General features: G+C 40.8%; 1 protein-coding gene across 4 annotated transcripts in view; it reads right to left on the reverse strand.

Moving 5' to 3' along the window:
- Nucleotides 1-11,702, reverse strand: part of LOC148652699 (E3 ubiquitin-protein ligase rnf213-alpha-like) — a 50,525-nt gene that overhangs the window by 21,063 nt on the left and 17,760 nt on the right. For all 4 annotated transcript variants that reach the window (XM_088599750.1, XM_088599747.1, XM_088599748.1 and 1 more), the window contains 8 exons: nucleotides 10,909-11,068; nucleotides 9,450-9,667; nucleotides 8,160-8,297; nucleotides 7,632-7,796; nucleotides 5,847-7,101; nucleotides 5,205-5,392; nucleotides 4,028-4,183; nucleotides 228-3,809 (listed from right to left, as the gene is read on the reverse strand). In XM_088599750.1, the coding sequence (XP_088455876.1) occupies nucleotides 228-3,809; nucleotides 4,028-4,183; nucleotides 5,205-5,392; nucleotides 5,847-7,101; nucleotides 7,632-7,796; nucleotides 8,160-8,297; nucleotides 9,450-9,667; nucleotides 10,909-11,068 (5,862 nt within the window). The remainder of the gene's footprint in view (nucleotides 1-227; nucleotides 3,810-4,027; nucleotides 4,184-5,204; nucleotides 5,393-5,846; nucleotides 7,102-7,631; nucleotides 7,797-8,159; nucleotides 8,298-9,449; nucleotides 9,668-10,908; nucleotides 11,069-11,702) is intronic.

Below are 11,702 nucleotides of genomic sequence, written 5' to 3' on the forward strand. Positions count from 1 at the left end.
AAATACGTTAGAAAAACTAAATCAATCGTTTCATCTTGACATCTTGTCAGACATTTTCCATTTTAAAAAAGGAAACAATTTACAAACTAAATGTGTGGGGCAGAAAACGCTGCAGATAAGTATGTTTACAACGACTATAATCCTACAGACTGAAGTGGTATTCTCATACGAAAAGGGTCAAGAGTTTTTTACTTTTACTTTAAAAGCAGGTGATAAATGAGGGTTACCTCCGTGAAAGATGTCTGACTCCTTTCCTCCTGCAGCACATGTGAAAGAATAAAGCTAGCAAGCGAATCGTGCTTCTGGGTCTCGAAGTATGCATTTGCCAGTTCTTCAGTCTCCACGTTGGACAAGCAGGTGCTACTTAGCCGAACCACAGAGTCTGGAGTGGCACAGTTCAGGAGGACGAGTTTGGTTTCCTGTAGGACTTTTCTTTGTTCTTCCGAGGCTCCCAAGTTCCCCTTTAGTTTTTCTGTCACTTGCAGGACCACAGAAGCGCAGGTGTCAGAATGGTAGCCAATAAAGACATCAGATGGAACGTAATTATGTGCCTGGGGATTGAGTGAGTGCTGCAAATTCAGTGCAGTAAAATCTTTAACCCATTTCTCCAGCTCTTTCACAATTTGCTTCTGGTCACTTTTGAGGACAGTGTTGATGTCAAGGTAATGTTTTTCCAGCCTGTTAATGAGGGGGATAGGGAACTGCTTGTAGACCACTTCCTTCTCCTCAATGACTATGAGCCTGAAATCTCTGTGCACCCTGCACTTCACACGATGAGTCCCCAGCCCCAAATCCACATACTTCTGCCCACCAAGACAGACATAGTATTGGTTTAGTGCATCATACAGGCTCTCGTAGAGGTTTTGCAAGTTTAGAAGGACAATTGTCTGACCAGTTTCCATGCAGATCTTGACACGGTTGATATTGCGACAAATCTGGGTATATTCCTGATCTTTTGGGAAGCTGGAACCAAAGATTATTTCTGGTTGGTGCTGGTCTGAGAAAAATGTTTGCTGAAGTATCTGAAGAGCAGCGTAGTTTTTTGTGAGGACAAGCAGGTATCGGCACTCGTCATCCTGACCAACGGCCTCAATGTTCTGCCTCACCAGCTCCATGGTACTGATCTCTGGATTCTCCTTCAGCTTAGAAGTGAAAGCAGCCACAGTGTCCACATCATCTCTGCCACTGAAGTTTCTCAGCACCGCCTCCACAATCTGCTTGGCACTGGGTTCTTGATCAGAGGCCTTGGTCATCGCAAACACCATCTTTATTAAACTGTAATAATCCCGCAGGCCAAAGAACTCTTTGCCTTGTTCTTTGCAAATGTTCAGATAAGCCCTGGCAAAAACTTGAAAGAAGCCCTGAACCTTCTTCAGAATCATCGGCTCCGAAGAACAGATACCCTTTGCACTTTCAATCAACTCTTTTTCATCTGGATCTCCACGGGACACAAAAATACCTCGGTTCATCTTGGCAGGGTCCAAGGCCCAGTTGGAGATGCCAATGAAGCCAACCTTTTTGTGTGGCAGAGGCTCATCATCTATGCACCCTTCTTCCAGGAGAGGATGAAGGGTTTTCAGGGGCATTTTTGGTGAATCTTCTGCCAAGCCGATCTCATCCAGAACTACCACTGATATATACTCTGTTAGGTTCTTCCCCTCTTGGAAGCGTGCGCACTGCTTGAATGTATTAATGATGCCTTCTGGGGTTGAGTGAGGGCTGCACTGGAAGGAAACTAAGTGAATTTGCTTCAGCTTTTTGTACAGCTCTGAGTGTGCTGCATGGCCCTGCATCGCATCTGCAACTAAGGTCTTGGCCAATGACTTGGAGCTTCCTGGTTTCCCAACCAAGAACAGGGGGATCCGTAGTTCAATGCAGATTACCATCATGAAGACATTTTCTTTTAAAGCATTGTTTTTTGCTATTGTTTTACCCAAAGGTACACCACTCAACAGCAGGTCCTGCATGAGAGAGATTTCTTGCATTACTTTTACATGGGTGTTTGTTTCAGGAAGGTGCTCGCAGATTTTTTTCCTGTATTTCTCCTTCTTTTCCAAGCACGCATGATAGCATACTCCCACTGCCATAATCAGGGACCAGACAACTGGATCTCTTGTATTGTGATCATTGTGCTGAATGTGATCTTTGGTTTCAAATGCATGCAGCTCTTCCAGCAACATTGTATGGTTTCTGTAAAACCACACAAAGACTTGCATGCAGCGTTCCACATCCCTCAAGCTAACAAAGCTGCATTCATCCTTCATCTGCCTCATGTAAATCTGTGAGCAAGACAACACCTCTGTAATCATTTTGATGTAATTGGCATGAATTGAAATGGTCTGAATGACTCTCTGAACAATTTGCTGAATGTACATTCTTTCAGTTTGGTCATTTAACTGCCCAAAGTCCCACACCAAAGGGATCATGCTTGGAGGTAGTGCCTGCACTCTGTACACAAGCTGTCGAAGTGGGATGGAACCCAATTTATCCTCAGTCTCGTCAGCTCTCACTCTGTATCCCAGCCCAGCCGACTCTAAGCGCTGAATCATCAAATCTGTATGTTTCCTGTAAGGATTGCATGCCGCAATAATCTGAAGGCCTGTGTTTTGACAGAGCGGTTCTCCTTCAACTGTATTGTCACAAAGGATCTCTTTGATACTACTCACAGCTTCTGTTGTGTTGGCTTCATCAAAGAAGAGGACTGAATCAAAAAGGAATTCTTCCTTATTGATTAAAGCCAAGGACATTGCTTCTCTAACTTTGGTGTAAATCATCTCTGCACTTGTCCCACCATGAACCTTGACAAGTTTCATGTTTTGTGAGGGAGCTCCACTCCTCCTCAGTTCACACAAGAATTTGATAAGCCTGGTCTTTCCACAGCCTGTTTCCCCCATGATTATGACAGGAATGCCACACCTGAACCGCATGTGGATTGCTAGCATTTTTAAGATGTTATCGGTGGTGAGTTCATAAGTTTCATCAGGGTCCAGAGGCCACTGAATGCCAAGCACATTGCAAAGACGTTCAATCTTTTCACCTCGGGGGAGCTTATCAAAGTCAATATTGAAAGGGACTCTCTGAAGCCTAAGGCCATCATATAGTTGCTTAGTCATGATGTTTTTCTTAATAATTTTCTGTGTTGATGGATCAATGGCATCGACCATATTTTGATCATTTAACCGAAGGTGAAAACCAATGAACGTCATGGAAATGTGGTCATCATTGAAAAAAATATAGGGGTGGGGCTCTGACTCCCACTTCTTCCTGATGCGGAAAGGAGCTAGGTCTTCCTCATTGACCCCAGCTAGATCAACTTGCTGCCTCCCAGGGCTCTGATCAGAGATGCTGAGTGATGGGGTAGCGAAATCCTTGGCCATCATAATCATGAAGTCGACCACAAAGTTCTTAAAACCTTGCAAAGTGTCGCCAGTGAAGTTCACATCACAAAACACAGATGTCTCACTGTCTTTCAGCTGAAGATTAAGAAACCAAGCAAAATTCCTCAGCTCTGCCCATGAAGGATCCACTATGCCACAATAGACAAAAAACATCTGCAGACATTCTACATGTGTTCCCTCAACACCCCTGTAGGTGAAGCTGTCAAGGTTCATCTTATTATGGAACCGTGTCAGATATTGATAGGGTCTTTGATAGGCTTCACTTCTGAATTCTTGGTCATCCATGAGTGGGTCACTGACATCTGTCATCCTGTCATCTTGAATCCTCATCTCCAACTCAAGTACCTCTTTAGGGGGTCGGCAAAATATTTTAGGGAAGATGTCCAGAAAGACATACTGAGCTTTAGAAACCTAAAAAATAAAATTAGTGTTCATTAAAATGCAAACTAAAATTAGGTTTGTATTCATTTTTGGCAAATTTGGGCATTTTTGACCTTTGTATTCATTTTAAAATTATGACAGCTGCACTTGCAAAAATAAAGCATTGTGCACACAACCAAATTTTCAAAGAAATCATTGTTATTATCGGACAGTGGCTTACTATACAACATGACAAAAAAGGCACTTGCATTTCTTGAAGATTTTCTGGGCAGTCCTCCTGAAGTCTCCAGGATTTCAATGACATACAAGTGCTTATTGCTGCATTTCCACATGTGCCCTTCCGTGTCCATTAAATAGTGCAAGACTAACAGTGTGAAGAGAAATTCATACAGGCCCTTCTGAACCTAATAAAATAAAAAAAGAAACATACTTAAGATTAAAGACCAAGGGAAACTGAACCACAACTGAGAGACAGACAAAAACGAGGATAAACAAACTATCCACTAGTTGTTATACTTATTCAGAACATGTCTCACAGCTGCAAATCACAATGTTTTAATATAATCCCTATTTCACTGTCTATTTATCATCTGTAATAAATGATATTTATCAATAAGCATTAAACTATACAATAATCCCTATTGAAGAGCGCCCAGCTGGGATACGCGGCGAGGGGCAGGAGGGGAGTAGTAGTGGTCAGGGCGGGGACGAGGAAAGCCACTGACCAGTGCAGCTGACCCACTGCAAAACGGGCGTACAGTCTGGTGAGATTGCCTAGATTCTTGTAAATAGTTCCCTGGATTCGCACCCCTGTTCTACTCGTATTCAATTGCCATCCTATCTCTGTGTGACTACACGAATAGACCCCTGTGTGTTGCTCTCTCACTCTCTCACTCTCTCACTCTCTCACTCTCTCACTCTCTCACTCTCTCACTCTGTCTGTCTCTCTCTGCTGGTGTGCAGGTGCAGGGGTGCTGGCTGGCTGTGCCATTTTTCAATCAACGAGTGTCTGAGTGACTGTGTCCATCCTTGCCAAACCCGAATATGCTACATTGGTGTTAGAAGTGGGATTGGATAGCCCTTCGCCAAGGACGGCGAATTAAGCGGGGGAGAGTGTAACGCATACGGCCGACATTACTGGTTGTACGAGCCGGCTTGCCAGTGCAGTGATGTCACCGCTCTTCCCTGTGAATAGCAGGGTCCTCAGCCACTGGGCTGATGGGAGATCTCCCTTTAGCTCAGCTGGCTGGATCCCTTTTGAATGACGCCGTAGTCCCGGGTTCGAGACCCCAGCGGTGGGGGGCCGACCTGTGGCGGCAGCGGCGAGGGCGCAAACCCACATGAACCCGAAAGCACTACACTGTCATATTTGGATAATTAAACATTTCGACAATTTTAAGACAGTTGAGAACATACAGTACTTACTGAAGATGTGATATCAAAATGAAAGATTGTTAGCTGATTCTTCTTCTTGGGTGTGTTCAACAAGGACTGAAGGATGGCATTTTCATTGACTCTTGGCTCAATTAGGCGAATACACTTCAGCAATGCACTCTTATCTCTTGTGCTTTGTTTCAGTTTTTCTTGCAACCTCCGGATATACAGGGATTTGCCTAAAGACAGGTAGCACGGTTTTGAAATAGTTGCATTGTTGATAGTAATAATATACAAGATAGCAGATATATGAAGATATTACTATTACTAAAACAAACATACTGTATTTTCTAAATATGACATGTAATACACTACAGTTTTCATGTTCCAACATTGAAACATGAACCTGAAGACATAATTGGAAAATATAGGGACACATACTATATAAAACTTAGAACAGGATGAACTCTTTCATGACAAATGGATGTGTCCATTGTCACATGAGTTACATGATAAACAACCTGGCTACTGAAAAGCTAAACGACCTGGATGGGACGAATCTGCTCCCCATCTCAATCTGTTCCCTCTGCTTATGTTCTTAAAATGTTACAGGAAAAGTAAAGAATGGTGGTAAAGCATTCTCTCAATATAGTTGTATCAGAAAAAAAACTGACATTGATCTGCTGTACTTACCAACTCCAGCCCTTTTGGAGGACACAATTCCTACAAACATTCTGTCCTTAAAAACCGACGCTGCAGTTGGCACCTCTGTGGAAACAGTGTAGTGCCCGGAGAGGTAGGCCTGAAGTTTGTCCAGACGCTCATGGGGGATCATGTGCACCTTGTGCTGGCTGAAGGCTGAGGGAATGTAAAAGTGCTCCCTGTCAGAGTTGCAGATGATCACCAGCCTGTAATCCCCCCTGCACTCCATCTTCAGCCTCTGAAATAACTGCTCAAATCTGTAGCTAACGTCGTAGCTCAGTTCATCTGCGTACAACATGGTATAAATCTTCTTTCCCTTATAACCTTCTGTCAGGCACCTCCTCAGGAAGATCTCCACCTGCTCATACGGGGTGCTGGCTGAACAGAGGAGCACTTCATCATAGGTAGGAAGGTCCTCATCCATGCTGCTCATGTAGATGCAAATACAGGATGTCAAAATTTCATCATGTGGGCAAATTATGAGGTTTGGGCACCCCTGCTGCAGGCCATTTGGCAAATTCCTTTGGACAGTCTTCTTCTCCTTGTCTTCTTTGGTAGCTAGAATTTCCAGCAGCTTCCCAAGTGTTCCGATGTCTATACAATTGGGCAGAAAATGCTTCATGTCTCTCATGTAAAAGTTCCACACCAGATCCAGCTTCTCTGCCCCCTTGGCACTGTGCAATAAAGCTGGCAGGTCTTCAAGGTTGTAAGTACCTTCCTTGCTCCCCAGGAAAATATCCACTTCCATGTTGGTTTCATCAACAAATGTCTGAAAGTCCATCTCTTCATCTGGCTGAGAGATATCCTTAAGATCATCATACTGCCACTTGTGCCAGCATTCCCTTATATCACTGACTGTGCAATTGGGTTTAATGAAGGAAAGCAACATTAGAACTTGGTCTTCAAGACTGTCCTGTTTGTCTGGAGTCAGTTTTTTGCACAAATAGACAATCTGCTCTGCAGTGTAGTAGTTGAGGAAGTAATGTTGGGATCTCTTCCTGTCCATGAACTCTTTCCAGAACCTCAAGTATTTCTCAGTTTTCTTGCAGAGATCCGGAAGTTGTTCTACCAATGATCCAGAGAACATTATCTCCCCAATTGTATTTTCAAGGTTGAAGTCCATGATGATACAAGCCTCACTGTGCTCACTGCAGTTAATTTTAGCTTCCCAGTCTCTGAAGAGCATGTTCCCAGCAGCATGTAGATCAATAAATGACATAGCAAGTCTCTGAACACTGGAAAATACCTGCAAGTAAGACAATATTAAAGTACTGACAGTGTCATATAAAGTCTCTGAAGCTTTAAGTAATGGTATGTAAATAATGCCATATTACATATTGTTCCACAGCACTGAAATTTAACACAAGAATTAAACACAAATTACAGAATTTCCATTTTGCCAAAACAGCTGTCTGTTAGTAATTATTCATGTTGTAGTAATTATGCATTCACTACAATTACTATATGTAGAGTTTGCTTTGTAGCATACTGATGGTACCCTTTGGTTTTTAAGGTTGGCTAGAATAGAATGTAAGGTGTTCCACAAGAGTATGGCTTCATACAAAAGACAAACTTACTGCCAAGACTATAAATGTTTTCAAGACTTTTGTCTTGATAAGAATTCCATTATATGGAGTGGAAAAGTAGTAAGAGTGTAAACAATTACTAATGGTAAGATTTAACATCAGTTTAAACAGCTCAGTGTTTAAAGACACAGTTATCCATAATGTGAATCTATGTGATGCTGTTTGAAGGAATAAAAGCTATGAGGTTCACCTCTGCAAAGCGCTCCACTTCACACTGCCCCTGCTCTCCTTTCCCGGACATCAGCATCAGCTTGTTCTGCAGCTCCTTCAGGTCTTCCAGGGAATAGCAGCGCACGTCCTGGCCATCCTCATGCTCCTCTGTGATCCTGAGTTGGAGGGCAGTGTCCAAATTTACCTGGCATTGAAAAAAGTATGCCTCTTTAACATTTTGAATTAATGTTTCTTTGCCAATTTTAAGGATTCCTGCTGCAATTAAAGATAGGGACAGCTGGCATTGGAACCCATGAGTCACTACTGAGAGTACAGGTACAGACACAACTGGCAATGCCAAATAAATAAAGAGGCATTTTTGTTCACTTTTTGAATAAAATGCTTAACTGTCTTAATTTTCTTGAACGCTTTTCCATGAAATTCTGTAAAGAGAAGAAACCCAACACCAACAACACACCATCTTCAACAAAAACACAGTACTTTTCCAGCATAATGCTCCAGAATTTTCATTAACTTAAAAACCATCATGTCCCCCCCATTTACAAACCTTCTTCTGGTATTGCGAGCTAATGATATAGATGCCTTTCTGGTTAATGGCTGAAGCCAGAGAGAGTGAGGACAGTTCCACAGAGCCATGGCTGTCCTTCACTGTTTTCAGCCACTCCAGGTGGCGTGCTGTGTCACACTGAAACCAGAGAGAGAACCACAAACTTGATAATTAAAATTTAATTATTAATAGCAAATAAATCACACTGAAAATAGATACAAACACAAGCAACAAAATACAAACATAGTTTCTCTCTCAGCCTCCCATGTGTTCCATAATAACTATTGTTACGTCCCCAAGTGTCTAGGGGTAAAGGGGTGTAACATTTAGGATAATTCTTTTGGAAGCAGGTGGGTTTTGGTGAGGGACTAGGAGGCGTGATAACAAGGGTAAGGAACTAGAGTGGTGCCAAAGGAAAGAAAATAAACAAAATGGAGCTGGCCAGGACAGTGAGGGAAAGCTAATCTGACTACAAAAGAAAACCCAAAACACACGGTCTTCAGCATCTTCAACACCCTAGCTAACCTGCACTGACTACCTAAAACCATACAAGACAAACGGCACTCACCCGTACTAAACTAGTGTACTAATACAAAATCAACTAAGTGTGTAAGTGTACCCAACAACCTAAACTAACCTTATATACAAACGTTCACACAAAAACACAAGTGAACCAGAAATACAAATAAGGGAAAACAAGAGTAATCAACAGGAGCAGGGTACAAAAGAACACAAAAGTTGAACATGTAACACTGGGGCAAGGTAATGGCAAAACAAGGATGAACACACAAACAAACGAAAGTACAAAGAAACTAACAAAAAAACAACAACAAAACAACAAAGCCGAAGCTATACGAAAATACACACACACAAAGCAAAACAAACCAATAAACGAAGCCAAAGCAATAACCAGAAGCGAAGCGAAGCGATAACCAAAACCAAACGGGACCGAAGTCAAACGAAAGGCCTCATTTTGCTGAAAACCTCCATGTTATATGCTGAATAAGATGTGTTCTGATTGGCTAATTTAGCTGAGAGCTAATTGATGATGATGTCATACTGAAAGTGTGGTGTAATGGTGGGCCAATGGGGAAGGGAGAACAATCAAGGGTCAGCAGTGTGGACATAACAGAAAATACACACACAGAACACACACTGGGACGTAACACTATCTTTTATTTATTCAAGATTAAATTTTTTTTTTCTTTTAAAATTCAGCTTGAGCAGTGCAGATAACCTTTAAAGTAGCAGACCGTTAGTTCAAGAACTAATAGAAGTTAAGTGTCTTACCAATTTTTTGGGGAGGTTATGATCGTTTTCAAGGGCTTTCCACAATTTCTTTAGCACTTCCTTAAACTCATTGAAACCAGCATCTGGCTTCAAATCATACAGCATGGAGGAGTATCCCAGAACAGCATCATGGAAACAAGCCACACGATCCACATCCAGGTCATTCTCCCCCGCAGAGATTGATGCCAGGTCAACAAATACCTTCAATTCATTAATATCTATAATCAAAAGAAAATTGAAATACTTATTTCTAAGCTTTTACACAAATACTGGATTAATCCCTATTAGGTTTCTTTTAAATTTACTTCTTCTATATGTCACTTAACAATATGTGTCATTAACATACTCAATATTATTGCTCTTTGTACACAGTGTAAACTTGTTACTGATACTCCTGTAATTAGGTCAATGCACAAGATGAGGAACACTATATGAAAATAAATTGTTACTGGATCTAAAATATAATGAAATCTTTAAGCACAAACTAAAAACATTATACAGTGTATATAGTGTACAGATAGTGTCTCTGTGTTTATACATCTGTGTGAACATCACTGCAATACATAAAAAATGAATAATTCCTGTTTGCGTGGTACATACAAAATCTTTTACAGAGATCCTTGTAAAGATATTGTAAAGATCCTCCCCTTTATCATCTCTCTTTCAGGCTTAGGAAATCTGAAACTACTTTTCAGAAACAGTGGCTAGTTAGAACAAAGTTTGCAGAAACAAGATAACCGTTTTCAGGCTAATTTTAAAGCAAGTTTGATTTTTCATAAGCTCACCATAAGATCTGATAGAAGTAGAAAAAAGGAATAAATCATGATGTTCTTTTTTAATGTTTTGAATTGTTCACTTACTCAAATTCAGTCTTGCTCTTAGGTTTTTGTGTTCAAGAAAATATATGCCAAATGACTTTCCTGAAATACTCCATGATACATAAATTGCAATTACATGTGCAATTACAAATAAAAAATATAACATTTGCAGTGTGAGTGGTGGTACACTGGTCAGCATTGCTTCCTCACCATCCTGGGGCACAGAGCACACGTCTTTTGGGGAGTTTGTATGTTCTCTCCGTGTTCACATGAGTTGCCCAGTATTGTACCATCTACATGTGTGTCCTACTATTCATTTGGGTATACTATTAGAGCAGCTTTTTTGTTCTGTTTTAATTTTAAAGACTCCTCCATTAAAACAATTGGTAAGAAAGTGTTTGTATTTTTATATTTTGTCCTAATTGTGGGTATTTATTTTACATTTGGACAATAGTCAGAATTTTGCAACATGTGTCCCCAACCCTCCCTGTAATGTTATGCAGTAATTTAAAAAACAGTCACCTAAACTTATTTAACAAGAAATTGAGGCTAATAATCAATAACTATAGATATATATATATAAAGTGAAAACACCTTCTTGGTTAAAAAAAGTGGTAACTAAAGTTTTTAAAATACCTTACCCTCTAGAGCTTCTTTGACCCAGGTGACAAAGACCACACGTTGCCCTAGTTCTTGCAGGCATTTTCTACGAGCCTCTGTGATGTCCACTAAAATGGCTTTAGCTTTAATTAGCTCAGCGTCAATGCAATCCAAGCTTTCTCCCTTAAAGTCTGCATGCATCTAAGGAAAAAAGGCAATAATAATATAGTGGTAAGCAGCCAACGTATTGCTTTTCATTGAAAAGGACATTTATGCGAGAGAAAATATATTGCTTCCTATAAGTGTAGAAAAATAACCACGACTGAATCGTTGCAGGAAGGGAGACCAGTCAGTTAAACTGGAGTACTGTATGTGCTAATAAATTAAAGGAGTACTGTAAGAAGTCAAATGGCAAAAACAAGTGTTCTTCAGTATCTAAACATTAATCACAGAATTAAGGTCAGAGAAGCCAGAAAATTGCTGGATATGTGCCTCATCCCCTCGTGTACCATGAGAAACATATATTAATATGTACAAGTATAAGCTGCTGAAAACTTGCATTCTGCAATTACAGGTATCTACTGAAGTGGCTCCAAAGCCTTGTAAAAGTTTGAGGTCTGAATATAATTCTATTGAGCAGTAATCTCTCCAAGTCAAGCCTAGAGTGAAAGCCAGTTGAACTGTTTTTGAAACAGCTACAGTAAATAAATCCAGATTCTGTATTCCTGTTGTTTGACATTAACAAATATTGGATTGCACCTTAGAGAGAGGTCAAACTGTACAGCTGACCTTTAGGAAAGGTCAGAGGTTATTGGCAAGATAATTATTTTTTATT

This window comes from Lepisosteus platostomus, chromosome 11 (genome assembly GCF_059453375.1).
Source record: "Lepisosteus platostomus isolate fLepPlt1 chromosome 11, fLepPlt1.hap1, whole genome shotgun sequence".
Taxonomy (NCBI): Eukaryota; Metazoa; Chordata; class Actinopteri; order Semionotiformes; family Lepisosteidae; genus Lepisosteus; species Lepisosteus platostomus.